Here is an 18689-nt window from a genome sequence, read left to right as displayed (position 1 = left end):
CACAGAAGGCAATCTCACGTAGTTACATAAATCAATATTAGAGCTATTCATCTTCAGGATTGATGCCAAGTGTTTCTTAATCATCCACGGTTGAGACCAGTCGACAATTACTCCAGGTTGATGGATGATTGAGAGAGCTATGCTCGAGGATTTTAACATTAGTTTTGAAGAGGGGAATTTCTCCAAAAGCTGAGACTCTGTCGCTTGAGATTGGTAATTTGCTTCCTGCTGATGAGTAATATGAGCCGAGGGTTCCAAAAAACGTTCCTTTAAGAGGGAAAGAATGTTTTCCAAAGTGCTAAGGTTGTGCTTGACGTCTTTTGCTATATTAAGTATGTGGTGCAACAACAGATCCGTTGAACAAGAGAGTTGCTCTTTCCCTTTAACCAAGGGAGCCTTAGTCTTCTGATCGTCAATTAAGTCCTTAATTAAACCTTTAGTAAGAGGTGAAAAACTTTCAAAGTCAATAGCCACCGGTGGATCAAAACAGACGCAGTTCTGAGGGGAGATAGGTTGAAGACTCTCAGCAGGTTCAAAATATTTTTCCAGCTTAGACTGCTTGGATAGTTTTTGGGAGTCATGTTGTATTTCCGAGACTGATATCTCAGGGGAGAGCTGTCGTTTGCGTCTCATCTTATCAGTTTTAAAAGTCTATTGCTGCATACTCATAAATCAACAAGTTAACTCACAGTTTCAAGGAGAGAAGAAACGAAAATATCAAAAGCAGGGAGACTCAGAAGTTCTTGAAACTTCGCCAGAAAAATGTTAACAAGCTAATTAGCTAGCAGCACTAGCTCGTAAAAATTAAAAAATAAAATCTATTAAAAACAACAATCTTAAAACAACGGTGGTATGGTTTAAAACTTATTAAATAATATATTAAAGTGATAAAAGAAAATAAAAGCGGAGCAAGTTAGAATACAGCTGGGCTGGAGGCCATCTTGGGAGGAACCCCCCATGTTCTATTATATCTGGTCACCCTGGTCCTCAGACTTACTTTTCCTCAGACTTATTTTTCCTCAGTTCAGCTGAGGAAAACCTGTAAGACCAGACTTACTTTACCTCAGTTCAGCTCTTTGTCATGTCTTCAAGTTATGAGAGCCTATATGGTTCAACAGATTAAGAACTGCCATATTGTTTTAAAAACTATTTAAAACAGTGAAGGATCCATTTTTGAGTCACATTAGGCTTTCCCGTTTTCACCTCTCTGAAATATATTTGTAAGATATTATACAGTGCTCTTGAAACACTGAAAACACAATAATTACTGTGCGACCTTTTCTTCCCACTTCTTGTTCAAGTGAATATTCTTGGATTTCCATAGCAGAAGCCAGCAGCCTCCAAAATACCTGGGTAGGGTGAGGATCCCAGTCATCTTGTCCCCTCCAGCCCTTGCTGTCACTCAGAGCTGCTGTGTGAGGGCAAAGAGAAGCGGCCAAGAGCGGCTTTTCTATCTGTGGCCCAGCAGAGGAGAAAACCTGCTTCTGTTGCTGTTGTTCTTTGGAATCATACACAAACCGCTTTGAGAGATCTCCACCTGCATGATGCTATATAAAGAGACAGACAGACAGACAGGATGGATGGGTGGATGGATAGCCTTTTGAAAAAGTGTTCTTCAAACAGAACAAATGTTCAGCTAAGTGTTGGTGGCTGCAGTCCTTTTCACATATAACTGGATGTGAGCCCCGCTGAATGTATTGGGACTACTTCCAACTGAACATGCAAAGGTTTGAGCTGCATGAGTCTCCTAACTAAACAAATGAGTTTCATATGTGGCCAAACAGTTTGATCAGTGTGTTCATGTATTTTTCCTTTCCATTCAGAAACCCAAAGGCTGATCACTGGGCACTGGTTAGTGGACTCCCAACATACGTAGCAGAAACTGGTTTTGTAAGTATCCATGGGAGCATATTTCTGCAAGCAATCAAGACAGCTATGGCCAGGGGCTAAAGTACCATCTGATGGTACTTGCATGGCCAAGAGGGCTTTAGATTTGTTTTTTTCCTATAGAAATGGCAAGCCATTTTTGAAACTATGTTTGCTAAGGAAAAGATGCCAGCAGACAGCCACTAGAACAGACAGTGCTGGGGTGAGGTGGGCCAGTTACTCTCCCCCTGCTAAAAAAAGGAGCACCCACTTGAAACCCATTTTTGAAACTATGTTTGCTATGCGGGCATGGGAGATGTTTTGCTACCAAAGAAAAACATTTAAAAGTCCTACCGGATCGGTGGAAAACCAGAGGGACACCTCAAGCAACTATGTGGACCTCAGCCACAATGTTTCATCTTGTTGGTTAAACAATTCTTTCAATTTAAAAAAAATGTATTTTTTCCTCTAAACCAATTCTGATCATAACACTAAATATTTGTGCCTTTTTCTAGATTTGCAACATTATGAATGCAGCTTCTGATGAAATGTTTACATTTCAGGTGAGATGTGGTTACAACCAGTGGCATTACTAGGATTTGTGTCATCAATGCAGGATGCCAGCACAACACCCCTATGATGGACCTTCTTCCATGCAGTGGGTGGGGCAATGCCCTTGGTGGTGGGCATGTTGATGTACCATGGCTCCACCCCTACTGGTTTTTTGGCTGTAACTTTTGATAGAATAGAGAGATTTCAATATGGTTTGTTTCATTGCATTCTTCATGAAATTACACATCAATTAATATATAACATGATGGTGTTATTTGAAAATACCAAGATTTAAAAAATTTTGGCCAGTAGTGGTGTCACCACCCCCCCACCGTGCATGTCACTTGGTGCAGCCCACACCCCCGTAGTGATGCCACTGGTTACAACCATTCATGAATAGTTTTGTATTCCCTGAGAAAAGGGGTGACTGTTAAACCTGCCTACGTTTGTAGTATAGATAAGCCCTAAATTGTAGTTTAAATACAATATTCTTTTTCATGTGACATAATATAAATCTAGCAAGATGATTTCCATTGAAGCAACATTCAGTGTAGCTTGTTATATGTTTCATACCCACATGCTGCTGTTTTTAAGGAAGGCCCTCTTGATGAATCAGGATGGATCATCAAAAATGTTCTCTCTATGCCAATAGTCAACAAGAAGGAAGAACTTGTCGGTGTTGCTACATTTTTCAACAGAAAAGACATGAAGCCCTTTGATGAACAGGATGAGACCCTGATGGAGGTAGGCCTCTTTAACAGAGATGATTGGAGATACAATGTGTGCAGTGGTGTAGCTAGAGGGGGTGCAAAGCACTAAGTTTTGCAGGGCTTCCCTTTTGCTCCCACACAGCTATTCAGTAGCCTCTGTAATATGTTTGTAGCACATACATTACTTGTATGTGCATGATCCAGTCAATCCAGAAGAATCCTGTACTTGTGGGTTTCTACCTAATGCAGCACACAGAAAAATCACTTCTTGACACAGAGCCCAATCTTATGCATGTTTACTCAGAAGTAAGTCCTATTATAGACAATGGGGCTTACTTCCAGCTAATTGTGGATAGGATTACAGCCACAGATGACATTGAAGAGCATCCAACTGAGTAGCTATTGTCTGCCTTGGGCAATAGGTTTGGTGCCCCAAGATTTTCTTAATGGTTACTTAAAATGATTTGTCTTCTCCATTTCTTCTTCTAGGCCAGTTCAATCTGTGCCTAAACCTTCTGCTAACCTCATTTTTTTTTAAACTTTCAAGCTGATGACCTTATTCCTCTGTACCATTCCTTGGGCTTCTTCTATCCTAACAAGTTCAGTTCAAGCTTTTCCTAGTTGCCTCTAAGTGTCACAGTTTTCTCTCTTTCTTCATGTCCTCTCTTCTTTAGTTTTCTCTGCCTTCTTGTTCTCTTTGATCACCTGCCACCAGTCTTTGCTCCAAGCCCAGGATCTCCACCTTCACTTCCCAACTTCCTGCATTTTCCATAGCTGCCCCTTATCACTGGAATCCTTTCCCATCTCACTCTCCCCATCATCCTCAAAAAGATTTTTTGGACACATTTCTTTGCTCAAGCCTTCCCCGGGGGCATTTCCTTCCCCTACCCCCTTCATTTCCCAGCCCCGTTCTTTGTGGTTTAAGACTTATTATTATTATCCCTTTATACAAACCACAGCAAGCCCTACCACGAGGCCACCTATCCATGAGGTTGCATCGGTGGCAAGTTGCAAGGGGGCCTGTGGGGGAAGCAGACTTGAGGTGTCTTTCACCCTGAGTGTTCTGCTGCCTCCATCCAACTCACTACTGAGATAAATTGCAATGAGCTGCTTCCTGGTCACTTGAGTAGGAAGTAGATCATTTCTCTCCTTATAGTGTTCCTTGTGCGCCGTTCTCAGACCCAAAAGTGTGGGACTTCTGGTTTCATTTATAGGGAATGCACAAACATTTGCAAGCATTTGTGCTGACTCTGTAAATAAAACTGGAAGTCCTGCACTTCTGGGCTTGACAGCACATAAGGATCATGGTAAGAGTTTGGGGTTTGTTTTTTTTTAGTACAGAGGCCATGGAGCCAAGAGGGCATGGGGTGGCATTTCAGGTCATGCTGCCCTGATATACACACATCATCATCATCATCATCATCGAGGTTTGGGAGGGAGACAAGTGTCGCCTCCTGTTCCAGTGACTTCTGCTTTATTTCTCAAGTCCCTGACACAGTTCCTTGGCTGGTCGGTGCTCAATACTGATACCTATGATAGGATGAATCAACTGGAGAACCGAAAGGATATTGCACAAGATGTGGTGCTCTATCATGTGAAATGCGACAAGGATGAAATCCAAGCAATTCTGGTATGACTTTCAAAGCTTCTACTTACTCGCCCATGTGTACCAAGACCTGCCATTAACATTATTATTGTTAACAGTATTTATATAGCGGTTCAACAAAGAAGCTGAGAAAGCAGAACAGTTTAAGGTACCATTAAAGGGCAATCATTATGTAAGAAAAGTCCTGTTGGATCAGGCCAAAAGCCCGTCTAGTCCAGCATCCGGTTTCCTACAATGGACCACCAGCTGCCTCCAGGAAGCAGGAGAGAAAGGCATAGTTCTCTTCCACTATTGCTCCTCTGCAACTGGGTATTTAGCAGCATACTGCAGCTGAACCCAAGAGTTGAATCAGGTGTGGCACAAGACATCAGCCAGGCTGGGCAAGCGCCAAAAGCTCTCACTCATCCGAGGATCCACTTGGCCAGACACCTAAATCCTCAGTACTGTTAGCAACAGTAGCATGAAAGGGAAGGCAGGGAAGCCACGTGGGTCAAGGATTTGCCCCCAAGGCCACCAGCAAACGGACCCTGGTTTAGATTGTCCCCTTCAAGCACTAGAATGTCTTGGGCAATCTTTAAGTGCTGCAAGTCATCGCTTCAACATGTGTTTGTCTCCACAGCCCACTCAAGAAAAGCTTGGGAAAGAAGTGACTGATTGTGATGAAGAAGAGCTGGCAACAGTTTTAGTGAGTGTTGTTCACACAGCCTGCCATGACAGGAGAACCTCTTTTCTTGGAAACATTACAGATCTAAACTGAGAAGCCTTCTATTCTACCATGCGGTGTGTCTGAATTTCCTACAGGCAGGCTGTCTTCTTTGATGCAGCTCCTCTTAGAGATTCACAGCCCAGTCCTAACTAGGGCTGCACTGCCTGTCATAATAATAGAACACTGACCTGCTGTGGTCAAATGGCTTTTGGTGGTGCACTGTGCATACCCCCGACAGCCATTTGGGGAGCACAGCTGCAAACAGCAGTGGTGCCAGAGGCTCATCACTGAATCTAGCTGCCCCTACCACTGATGGTTAGCCAGGTTTGGGGGCACACAGAACAGGGCACAGAGGGGGAAACAGGGCCCTCAGTGATGTACAGTATTCCAGCATAGTGCAACGTCAATCAATACAGTTAATGTTACTAGAGTTGGCAAACCAGTGTCTCAAGCAATTTTATCTGCACTTCTCATCCACTGAGGCTCTTCTGGATTTTAGTCAAGGTGCAGGAAATATATTTACTCATGATTTTCATTTGGAAGGAAAAACATTTGTTCTCATAAGCCATGAGAGAACAAGGACTATTCTACACTTCAAATTTACTTCTCTCTGTGTGTTTGGCACATAATGCCCAACCATGCCCAAGTGCATGTAGTTTGTACAGGCTAAGCCCTTTCTGCCGGTTTTGATTTTCTTATAGATTGTTATCACCTGCAATGAAGCTGGATTCTAAATGTCCATCATCCCACGAATACAAAAGTTGGACAAACCTACTCCAACAAACCTTTCTGTTGCCATTTCAGTTACTGGCCACACAAACCAAAATGAAAACAGGCAGAGAAGAGACACTTGGAAAAGTGAAGTAAGGTGACAGTGTCCTAGGGTCAGAACAGTGCATCTAGCTTGACTCCTACATTCATATAGCACAGGGGTGCTCAAACTTTCAACTTTAGGGACCCTGGACCTTTAAAATTGTGTTGGAGAGATAATTTCAGCAGGTGTAGCTTGTCATTTGTGGGATGACAAGTTGCACCTGCTGAAATTCTCTCTTCTATACACTTGTTAAAGGTCCAGCATCCCTAAAGTTGAAAGTTTGAGCACCCCTGATATGGCATATCAATTGGCAGAAAAATCAAGAAATCTTTAACTATTGATTTTCCTCTTTCATATGAGTAAAATCTCCTCTCCATTATCATAGTCATATATGGTAAAAGACATATCCCATGATTAAAACTGGGTAATTTTGCAAAACACTTGCCCCTTAAGGAAGATATCATTTTTCCCTCTTCAGAAAGAACAGCTTCCGAATCCTACAGAATTTGAAATCTATGACTTTCACTTTTCTGATCTGGAATGGACTGAACTGGACCTTGTGAAATGCGGTATTCAGATGTACTATGAACTTGGAGTAGTGAAAAAATTCCAAATCCCACAGGAGGTAAGTGAAAACTTGTATCAAGCAATCCACACACATGATCAGGCACATACGAATATCAAGCAACCTTCCTGAAGATAATCAGGGAAGGCCCTGCTTAGGATAACACCACCATCTGAGGCTAAGGGGATGTCAGCAAGGTCCAGGGCCTTCTCAGTTGTGATTAAAGTGTTTTACCAAGTCTTCCCCGCCCGCAACTTGAGTGTAAACAAGTCAGTGAAAAACACTAATTTTTGCGACTTGGACTCAAGTGACTCAAGTTCCCATCCCTGGATTTTAGCCCTAAAACCTTGATTAATAAATATGCTATATTACACCACTTGTGTGGAGCTTGACAGCGCAAACCTGAGCTGCCTGGGGCATGGGGCTGCAGCAGCGCCAAAAATGGCTACCGCTGCATCCAGCGTACTCTAAGCAGCCACTGGCAGCTCCCAGGAGGAAGGGGACTTTTGTCCCCTTCCTCCAGGTAAAGTGAGGTCTCCGAAAGGTTGGCAGAGAATTAAGAGTCTCCATGTTGGGCAGTGAACCCAACAAGGAGGATCTGGATCTGGTGGATCCACCAGTCCAGCCTCCCTCCCAACTTGCTCCCTCCCCCAGAAGACCTTCTCCTCACCCTCTCCCTGCCCTCTCCCCACCTCCCCCTGCCCTGGAATGCCTCCTCCCCGCCTCTCCACCTCCCCCCACACCTCCACCTACGTCACCACTGCTCAGTGGTCCACACAACCGCCGAGCAGCAGACCTCCAATGCTTGCCCAGCAACAGCCCAGTGCTGACCGATGCTGGGCTACCACCAGCGGAGCACCAGCACCAAGACTCGCAAACGTGCCTTATGGTCTTGAGCTGGCGCGCTGAGCACAGGATTGGGCTCTGAATCAGCAGTCAAGGATTCAACAGAATCCTTGGTCCAACAGAATCCATGTTCCATTCATTCCTTCAAAGGCATGAAAGCCTGTGCTCATTACAATTCTGTTTTCACAGGTGCTGGTGAGATTTGTTTACTCGGTCAGCAAGAGCTATAGGAAGATCACCTATCACAACTGGCGCCATGGCTTCAATGTTGCACAGACCATGTTCACACTACTGATGGTATCTCTTTAATAATGCTTCTCCTGGCCCTGTGTCATTTACAGCAAGCATGTTTCATTAAACAACTCTCATTTCTAATCCTCTCCAACTTTCAACACTGATGCAGCCGTAGTGCAGCCCTTGCAAACATTACCTTACCTCAAGGAGGCCTCAGTGAATGACTTCCCACTGCAGGATGCAGCACACACCCCGTTGGCGTGGCTGCATCGGTGCTGGAAAGTTGGGTAGGATAGGTCCCTAACTGGGTTAGATGTTCTGTGTCCTTCAATAAAGATTTGCTCAGAGATAGAACAATCCTTGCTGAAGTAACACAATTCTTGGTGTTTTCTAATGGTTTATTAGAAACCATTAGAAGGCTGAAGGTGATAGGGGAGGCCAAGCGAGACTATGAGGAACGCATGGCCAGCAACATTAAGGGGAATAATAAAAGCTTCTTCAAATATGTTAGAAGCAGGAAACCCGCCAGAGAAGCGGTTGGCCCTCTGGATGGTGAGGGAGGGAAAGGGGAGATAAAAGGAGACTTAGAGATGGCAGAGAAATTAAATGAGTTCTTTGCATCTGTCTTCACGGCAGAAGACCTCGGGCAGATACCGCTGCCCGAACGGCCCCTCCTGACCGAGGAGTTAAGTCAGATAGAGGTTAAAAGAGAAGATGTTTCAGACCTCATTGATAAATTAAAGATCAATAAGTCACCGGGCCCTGATGGCATACACCCAAGGGTTATTAAGGAATTGAAGAATGAAGTTGCAGATCTCTTGACTAAGGTATGCAACTTGTCCCTCAAAACGGCCACGGTACCAGAAGATTGGAGGATAGCAAATGTCACGCCTATTTTTAAAAAGGGAAAGAGGGGGGACCCGGGAAACTATAGGCCGGTCAGCCTAACATCCATACCGGGTAAGATGGTGGAATGCCTCATCAAAGATAGGATCTCAAAACACATAGACAAACAGGCCTTGCTGAGGGAGAGTCAGCATGGCTTCTGTAAGGGTAAGTCTTGCCTCACGAACCTTATAGAATTCTTTGAAAAGGTCAACAGGCATGTGGATGCGGGAGAACCCGTGGACATTATATATCTGGACTTTCAGAAGGCGTTTGACACGGTCCCTCACCAAAGGCTACTGAAAAAACTCCACAGTCAGGGAATTAGAGGACAGGTCCTCTCGTGGATTGAGAACTGGTTGGAGGCCAGGAAGCAGAGAGTGGGTGTCAATGGGCAATTTTCACAATGGAGAGAGGTGAAAAGCGGTGTGCCCCAAGGATCTGTCCTGGGACCGGTGCTTTTCAACCTCTTCATAAATGACCTGGAGACAGGGTTGAGCAGTGAAGTGGCTAAGTTTGCAGACGACACCAAACTTTTCCGAGTGGTAAAGACCAGAAGTGATTGTGAGGAGCTCCAGAAGGATCTCTCCAGACTGGCAGAATGGGCAGCAAAATGGCAGATGCGCTTCAATGTCAGTAAGTGTAAAGTCATGCACATTGGGGCAAAAAATCAAAACTTTAGATATAGGCTGATGGGTTCTGAGCTGTCTGTGACAGATCAGGAGAGAGATCTTGGGGTGGTGGTGGACAGGTCGATGAAAGTGTCGACCCAATGTGCGGTGGCAGTGAAGAAGGCCAATTCTATGCTTGGGATCATTAGGAAGGGTATTGAGAACAAAACGGTTAGTATTATAATGCCGTTGTACAAATCGATGGTAAGGCCACACCTGGAGTATTGTGTCCAGTTCTGGTCGCCGCATCTCAAAAAAGACATAGTGGAAATGGAAAAGGTGCAAAAGAGAGCGACTAAGATGATTACGGGGCTAGGGCACCTTCCTTATGAGGAAAGGCTACGGCGTTTGGGCCTCTTCAGCCTAGAAAAGAGACGCTTGAGGGGGGACATGATTGAGACATACAAAATTATGCAGGGGATGGACAGAGTGGATAGGGAGATGCTCTTTACACTCTCACATAATACCAGAACCAGGGGACATCCACTAAAATTGAGTGTTGGGCGGGTTAGGACAGACAAAAGAAAATATTTCTTTACTCAGCGCGTGGTCGGTCTGTGGAACTCCTTGCCACAGGATGTGGTGATGGCGTCTAGCCTAGACGCCTTTAAAAGGGGATTGGACGAGTTTCTGGAGGAAAAATCCATTATGGGGTACAAGCCATGATGTGTATGCGCAACCTCCTGATTTTAGGAATGGGTTAAGTCAGAATGCCAGATGTAGGGGAGAGCACCAGGATGAGGTCTCTTGTTATCTGGTGTGCTCCCTGGGGCATTTGGTGGGCCGCTGTGAGATACAGGAAGCTGGACTAGATGGGCCTATGGCCTGATCCAGTGGGGCTGTTCTTATGTTCTTATGTTCTTATGTTTATCTAAGAGTTCCCTGAGTCTGCAACTGCAGTAGCTTCTGGCTGTGATTATCTGCCCTTGTTACCCTATGAATGGAGTACTTAAGATTCTGGATTGAGAACCTCCCCTCAAGCCACATCAGACTGGGGCCCAGTTTATACAACCACTGGAATCGAGTAGTAAAGATTTCCTGGGCTGTACTACTTCAGGTTCCAGCTGGGGGGGGCAGTGCTCCCCCATGAAAAATCACTATGCATGTAGAAAACTAGCATGGCAGGAAGGCGGCTAGGCTAGAATTCTTTTGCCTGACATGTTTTCACCAGAAGGACATTTTTTTTTCTTGGAGGACTCGCATAGGCATTTGACTTCCTTGAAAGTACTGTCTGCTATCCCTTTTACCTCACTGTAATGAGACATTCAGTGTACAGCACAAAATGAATAGTATTACAAGTATCACAAGTTTTTAGCTCCCTATCCTAAATTTTCAGTACAAGTAGCTAGCAGGGCTGATTGTCATTTCTACTAAGAACACCAAGTGTGATCTTCTCCCTGCAGACAGGCAATCTGAAGCAATACTACACAGACCTTGAAGCCCTTGCTATGGTAACTGCGGCTTTGTGTCACGATATTGATCATCGGGGGACTAATAATCTTTATCAAATGAAGTAGGTGCTCCTCTATGACTGGCTATGCAGTTTTCATAGTGGTGTGTGGGCTGGAGCTGAGATCATGCCACATTCTGCCCACAGTGGACTCACCTATCACTTCCAGTGATTTCTATCCATGCCAGAGGAATTGATCTCTTGCTTTCACACAAAACAGCCAGTTTGTTTCTTTCTTAATCGCCATAGATTCAGTGACTCTAAGTTCTTCCTACACTTATCCATACAGAACCATTTTTTAAAACTGCAGACTGAAGTGTGCCACGTTTATTTTAATTTTCACATTTTTATACTGCCCTTCCTCCACGGAGCTCAGGGTAGTGTACATAGTTCCTCCCCTTCTTTTGTCCCCACAACAACCCTGTAAGGTAAGTGAGGCTGAGAGATAGTGACTGGCCCAAGATCACCCAGGAAGCTTCACGGCTGAGTTCGATTCGAGTTAATTGCTTTAGGCTGCAATTCTAACCATAGTTTCCTGAAAATAAGCTCCATTGAACAAAATAAGACTTACTTCTGAGCAGGCCTGGTTAGGATTGTGCCCTTACTTTCAGTTTGTGAAAAAAGAAATGTCTAGTTGCTGTTTTCGTTCTTTCATTCCTAAGCGTTGTGGTTGATGCACTCAGTGCTTGTGTACATTGGGCATTGTTCTAACTATTCTTCATTCTGTCCTTCCAAAATATTTCCGAACAGATCTCAAAATCCCTTAGCAAAACTTCATGGTTCCTCCATTTTAGAGAGACATCACTTGGAGTTTGGCAAGTTTCTACTCTCAGAAGAGGTTTGTGTTCCACAGTTTTAAATGCAGAATTGGTTTAGTTCATTCCAAGTTGCTTTCTAGGAAAATGTAACCAGCAACAAATGCTACCAAAAGCTCTATGGCTTTATCCGAGTGATCTGCAGTTATGTGCAAAGCTGCACATTCAAGCTGAGCACAATGCAGCCAAAGTGAAATCCCACTGATTTCACAAAAGGGAGTTAAGGATTTGGTCAGCTCGCACACTGGAATCAATGGGATACAAAAGTGCTTAAATTTAGTTGGTTATGTCCACATAACAAATTAAATAAGTACATACTCCTGGAAAAGAGTTGTTTCCCACAGAACCAGACCTTTCTCAGTCAATCAAATTATTCATATCTGTTCCATTTCCAACATTCATACTTACCCTCAGTTACTATATTTTATTTTTAATAAATTAGATTTGATGCTCCCATAGGATCCTAGGCTGTAATCCTACCCATGCTTACCCAGGAGTAAGTCCCATATACTATCATTGTTAAAAGCATATACATATTGATCTGTTCAAAGTACAGATGTGTAACATTTCCCCAAATGCAGTCACATACCATGGCAGCATCAAGTTTAAAAATAAAATATTGAAATGAATGGGGACCCACCTGAAATTGGCTCACGACCCACCTAGTGGGTCCCGACCCACAGTTTGAGAAACACTGATCTAGAACACTGATCTAGTACTTTGCTAAGTACTGTATAGCCATAATTATATTTGGCTTTCCCAACAATTTTGTGGTATAGGTCATGGTTGGTACACTTTGTAGACAGTCAGCTAAGGAAAGGCTGGGCCCAGGCTTCAGGGGGCCCTCAGGAAACTGCCCTCCATGGTCCCCCCCACCTACCTGGGTGGTCCCAAGAGAGTCACCACTATGCAAAAGCTATGTATTCAAAGGTAGTCTCGGAAATCAGCAGTAGGCCCTTCTGAGTGTCCTGGATCCCTGGCAGCTGCCCAGTGCTGTTAACTCTTGCTGCAGGGCCTGAGCTGTGACCAAGAGAAGAAATGACTTACCCAAGGCCATGCTGGGATTCCGTTGCAGAGCTGGAGCTTGAACCAGGCTGAATTCCAACTCTCTAGCCCAGTGGTTTTCAAACTCTCATGGAGAGTTTGAGCCACTGTAAGTGCTCTCAGGGGTGGAAGGGAGGCAGTGGGGGCGGGTGGAAGGTAGTGACGCGATCCCCAGGATCACACTGTTCGGGGCTGCAGGGGCTTGGGAGCACTTACCCAAGCCTCCTGCAGCCTCCCCGGGGCGCGGGGAGCTCGATGCGACATTTGGCAGGGCTCCCCACAGCAGTGAAAGTGAAAGTGGAGCGATTGTGCCCCACCTCCGATCGCTCTGCTTTCACTTTCACTGCTGTGGGGAGCCCTGCCAAAAGTTGCACCGGCCTGCCCGCACCCCGGGGAGGCTGCAGGAGGCTTGGGTAAGTGCTCCCAAGCCGCTGCAGCCCCCTGTGTGGGACGATCCTGGGGATCCTCCTCCCTGCCTCCAGGCTGCCCCCGCTCCTTAAGGGGGCAGAGGCCAGGGCCCACAGGCTGGGGTGTCGCGACGTCCCAGTTTGAAGAGCCCTGCTCTAGCCATTTGGCTACACTGACTCTGTTATAGAGCAAAGTCCAGTAATTCCACATGTTTCCACTGTGGGTGAAGTTTAGATCAGGAGCTTCTGTTCAAATATTTCTGTCTGCGTCAGCTCTTGACTACTGGAAAAGCCAGTTACTGTAATCTGCAGAAAGAGGCACCCATTTTCAACTCTGTCCTATGCATTTCCTCTCTTCAGTCCCTGAACATCTACCAGAATCTCAACAGAAGGCAGTTTGAACATGTGACTCACCTGATGGATATTGCCATTATAGCAACTGACTTGGCACTGTACTTCAAGTAAGTGACCCGTGTATTTGATACAGAGACACTCGTTCACGTGTTTCTTTAAAACATTCTTATGTTCTCCATAGAACATTGCTTCCTGACCTTTAGGCACCCATGGACCACTGAGGCAAAAATTGGAATCATTGTGAACCATGTACAATCCCCCCACCCCCTCCACACAAAAAATACAATTAAAATTGTAATAATCAGAGATTTATTAGAGATTTATTATTTATAGAGAAGATTTGTGGGTTACTGTTTTTGTTGCCAGTTGCAACTTTGAGTGGTCCATTCTCTGCCATCTCTGGTGGTCCATGGGGAAGCATCTCCTGAGTGAGTGACCCCCCATGTACTACCAGAGAGAGTGGAGAATGGACCGCCCACAGCTGCAGCTGACACTGCAGTGCCAGCTGTGGACAGTCTGTTCTCCACCCTCTCAGGTGGGAGAGTACTCATTCAGGGCGCAATCCTAACCCCTTATGTCAGTGCTTTCCAGCACTGACATAAGGGTAATGCAGCTCTGCGATAAGGGAACAAACATTTCCTTACTTTGAGGAGGCCCCCGTGAGTGACACCCAACTGCAGGATGCAGCACATGTCCCATTGGTACCGCTATGCCAGTGCTGGAAAGGACTGCGCCCTCAGTGATACACTGAAAGTGATAGAAGGCATTCTTTTTTTCTGAGACCTTTTTCTGAGAAGTTGACCACTTCTCAGGATCTCGTGGACTACCTATGGTACACCACTCACAGGTTGGGAACCAGTGCCATAGAGGGAGGTTAAATCGGTAGTGGCGCCCAATGGAGAACTAGCAGAATTAGTAGCCTTGGCTACTTGGCTACCACCTTGGCTTTTCTTCTCAAAGACTCTTGCAATCCCCTTATGCTACTGCTGAGTTATTTCAGAATCAAGATTCCCCTACTTTTGTCCCCCTCCAAAAATGGAGAGGGGGATGCTAAAGGATTTTACAGAGGCAACCAAAGAGAGACGGTGTTGCAAGGAGTGCTGTTTTAAGTTAGTCATAGGGCTCTGAGACTACAAATCTTTAGAAATGTCCTTAGACACACTACATGGGGTGTTGAGAGATCCATTCCACATCTTGTGAGTAGCTTTAACAAGCTGGAATATGAAGTAAGGCTAACCTACGTTTTAAGGAAGACTGAGCTAGGACACAGGAAGCTCAAAGATAGGCCCCTGCTGTTAACTACAGTGATACCTCCCATCACACTGCTTCTCTTAGTACGGATTTGTTGCAGCGCTCTGTCTCAGCCTGTTTGACAGCTAATCTAGACAATGGGAGCAGTGTTTTCTGGGCTATTCAGCTCCTGTTTCCTGACCACTAGATTAACTGTCTATTCCTTATTTTTCCATAGCACTTGACTTTCTGGAATGGATTCCCTGTGTCATGAGATGTATGAGATGCCATGAGATGTGTCACGAGATGTACTTTCTTGAGAAATAATCTACAGTTAGACAAGACCATTTGGCACCTGCGGGTGTGTGTGTGTGTGGAAAAACACAAATGACACTCCCTCAGCAGTACAGTCCCCAGTCCATTAATGGTGCCTGGAACCTTCTCCCTGAGGCAGCCACCTCACGCTGCCTAGTGGCAAGGCTGCTCCTGGAGAAATCACAGTCCAATTGAGTAGCGATGGCGATCTCTTTCTCATAAAGAATGCCTTTGTCATGCTTTGTGGGAGTGTTCCAGAAGGAGTGGAGGGGAAGTATATCTTATGCACCTTCTTCCCAATAGAACCTGGCTAGTGCAAAACACGTCATGGGCTTTTGTTCTTATTTGGGGGCTTCTGGGAAGCTGACGTGAACGTCCGTGAAACTCAAGCCACAGAAATGGTTATAAACTTTTCGGACCAATCTTTTCTAGGATTGGGCCAGTGCATGCAGGGCTTTACAACAGTGAAACACAGTTCTGCTGTTGTAAAATGGCTGCCGACGGAGTGTAGAATGCTCCATTTTGGGAGCACTGCCATAAGAGGCAGCAGCACTCCCCAACCATTGCCAGGCCGCCCAGCACCCACCAGAGCAGGTAACAAAGTGGTGGGGGCAGGGAGGCTGTGGCACAGAGTGGGTCCAATTGTGATGGCACACACTAGATCCTATCCTGCCTTTTTCAAGCCTCCCCTCCCCCTTCTCCTCTTAGGACTTCCACCAGCAAAACTGCTGGCACAGGTCTGAGGAGATCCATTGTGGATTTAAATCCCCTTTCTCCTCTAAAGCCTTTCAATCTGCCCCCCTCCCCCGCTGGATACAGCACACCTGTTTTTGGTTAGCTGCACCAGTGGAGGGGGGGGGGAGGATAGGACTGGGCTCTTTGTTGTCTACAATCTTGTTTTTTTTCCTACAGAAAGAGAACAATGTTTCAGAAGATTGTTGATGAATCCAAGGCATATGACAACAAGAGAGAGTGGGCAGAATATTTATCACTGGAGATGACAAGAAAAGAGATTGTCATGTAAGTGAATAAGAAGCTTCTGTCAAAGGAGTGGCACACCTGAGGAGATGGGTGACACTGAATAAGTGGCAAAAATGGTGGGCCAGTTGAAAGATTTCAAAGGGTTTTAATGGTTTCCTCTCAGGAGGAGCTACTCAGAGCAGAGCGTGGTTCTGAATGTTTAAAGCCAGCTGGGTTGGATGAGTCATTTTTAGTTGGAGCCTATAGGAACCTGTTGTCTTCTGGGAAGGAAGGATCCATATGGAACCTTGAGTGATGGGCAAATGTGGTTCAGGGCCACTCTAGCAGACTGATGCTCACATGCATACACACACACTGAAAGAGTTCTACTCAATATCTCATTGTGGGCATCTGTCTTGCAGCATCTAAGCCGCACTTTGCAATAGCTTTAGCCAATGTCCTGTAATAAATACAGTGTATGCATTTAAATATAGGCATGAAAGCTCACTATAGTCTTTACTACTAAGTCTTTGTTAAGAACTATAAACCCAGGATTATGGAGGTTTAAGTATACAAGGTCAAAAGGGACATCTATATTATCTCTTCACATGATGATAGACTACCACAACCAACTCTACCATCCTGAGTCAAAGTGTAATTTGAATCAAGGGCAAGTAATATTATATATTTTTTCATTTACTGAATTTAAATTCCACTTTTCAAAAATATAATCAAGGCAATTGATTAAGGATAACCAAATGCTGTATTTAACAAGTGTATACTGCATTCAGTATAGGGTTTATAGGATATACCAGTGGTCCTCAAACTTTTTAGCACCGGGATCCACTTTTTTGAATGACAATCTGTTGTGACCCACCGGAAGTGATGTCATTAATCTGAAAGTTGTGTCATGGCCAGAATTGATATCATCAAGCAGGAAAATTTTGACAATTCGAGGCTGCAATCATATCCAAACTTACCCAGGAGTAAGCCCCATTGACTATCATTGTTTAAAGCATATACTCAGTAGTCTGTTAAAAGAACAGATCTGTAACACTTCCGCAGATGCAGTCAAATGCCATGGCAGCATCAAGTCTAATGTATTAAGCCATTTCTGCCCAACGTTGCATATACGCAACAGGGATAAAATGTGTACACCTGTGTGCTGGGTAGAAATGGGTTAAAAATAAAATATTGAAATGAATGGGGACCCACCTGAAATGGCTTGCAACCCACCTAGTGGTCCTGACCCACAGTTTGAGAAACACTGGGATATAAAATATTCACAAGACAGACTGACTGCAAACCATTCTACAGCTGTTGTAGTCACTGTATAATCTCCCTCCCACACGTTTCGTTATGCATCCTCACCAAGCAGTTTTTTCCACAAGGTAAATTCTATATTTTCCATTTTGTTTCTGCCCAGCTAGACCTCAGGCAGTCTTGGGCCAGTCCAGCTCCAAAGCACCCTTGTTGGATTCATCTTTGAATTCTGGCCATAGTTTGTTGCAGTAGCAAAGTAGAAATAGGGACAGAAGCATATGGCACCAATAAGTACCTCACAAACCCCCCAAAAAACAGTGTTGCGGAAGCAGTAGTAAACTTGTGTAACAGTTCAGCCCCCAAAGAAATTCTCATAGGTCAGCATCAAAGTCTCTGATTAAATGACATGTTCATTTTGTTGGTTCCTTTTCTACAGGGCTATGATGATGACTGCCTGTGACTTATCAGCTATCACAAAACCCTGGGAAGTGCAGAGTAAGGTCAGGTGCCTGACTCAGTGTCTCTTCTTTAACACACAAACTCACAGTACATTGCATGGCCCCAAATTTCCTAATCTTTTAATTATTGTAGGTTTATTATATGTACTGAACAATCGATATATGGCACTTCGCAGAGTAACATAAGCGGGAGATAGGTGCTTGCCCCAATGAGTTTAAACTGTACAGTCTCTAAAACTCAGCAGTGCTGAAGACAACTGTTAGCGAAAGGGAAGAGTGAGTTCCAGCAGAAGGCAGGCTGACCAAGGGGAGTAGTACCTAGTGGTTAGTGTGCCTGCAGAACCTTCCTGCTCCCTTCTTTCCCAGCAACTGAACAGGAGGAAAAAACGTCTAATTTGAATCCATTGCCACCATCATAAACTACAGAGACCAGGCAGAGGAAGGCCACCTGGGGGAAAAAATACCTTAGCGCACTGAACCACAGGGATTTAAAAATTAAACCCACAGTAGTATCTGCAGGGCAAGGACATGTGACAGTCCATTGAAGTAGCTGTCAACATGCACCAGGCAAAGGGTCAAAATATTACTAGTTTATTGAAAGTCTAAATGAAAAGGGAATTCAACAATGGGGGTGGTTGGGCATAAAAGTACAAGCAGGCTGCTAGAAGATGCCTACGCTTGGTTGGAAAGCAAAAAAGAAAACATGTCATCAGATGTCATCAGAGGTAGGATGCTACTCAGAGAATTAAGCCCATATACCCTCCTCCCCACAATAAGTAGCCTTGCTAGCTGGTGATGTTTGCAAGCAATTTGGATGGAAAAGAGCAGACAAAGCATAAATCCCTGACCACAATCTAGTTAGAAGTACAGCCTCTGTTTGCTAGCAATTTAACATGTCTCCAAGGAAGTCCTTGCACTTGCAAGTCTGCAAGCAGGTG

At 44.8% G+C, this 18689-nt stretch overlaps 1 protein-coding gene across 1 annotated transcript in view; it reads left to right on the top strand.

Annotated features, from left to right (window-relative positions):
* Nucleotides 1-18689, top strand: part of PDE6B (phosphodiesterase 6B) — a 41414-nt gene that overhangs the window by 9395 nt on the left and 13330 nt on the right. Inside the window, exons 7-18 of the mRNA XM_066612625.1 lie at nucleotides 1824-1890; nucleotides 2382-2429; nucleotides 3013-3162; nucleotides 4615-4758; nucleotides 5354-5419; nucleotides 6733-6879; nucleotides 7855-7962; nucleotides 10859-10968; nucleotides 11656-11743; nucleotides 13532-13632; nucleotides 15983-16090; nucleotides 17730-17793. Of these exons, the coding sequence (XP_066468722.1) occupies nucleotides 1824-1890; nucleotides 2382-2429; nucleotides 3013-3162; nucleotides 4615-4758; nucleotides 5354-5419; nucleotides 6733-6879; nucleotides 7855-7962; nucleotides 10859-10968; nucleotides 11656-11743; nucleotides 13532-13632; nucleotides 15983-16090; nucleotides 17730-17793 (1201 nt within the window). The remainder of the gene's footprint in view (nucleotides 1-1823; nucleotides 1891-2381; nucleotides 2430-3012; nucleotides 3163-4614; nucleotides 4759-5353; nucleotides 5420-6732; nucleotides 6880-7854; nucleotides 7963-10858; nucleotides 10969-11655; nucleotides 11744-13531; nucleotides 13633-15982; nucleotides 16091-17729; nucleotides 17794-18689) is intronic.

The sequence above is a fragment of the Tiliqua scincoides genome, chromosome 2 (assembly GCF_035046505.1).
Source record: "Tiliqua scincoides isolate rTilSci1 chromosome 2, rTilSci1.hap2, whole genome shotgun sequence".
Taxonomy (NCBI): Eukaryota; Metazoa; Chordata; class Lepidosauria; order Squamata; family Scincidae; genus Tiliqua; species Tiliqua scincoides.
The sequence above is the reverse complement of the archived record's forward strand: the minus strand, read 5'-3'. Positions and strand labels throughout refer to the sequence as shown.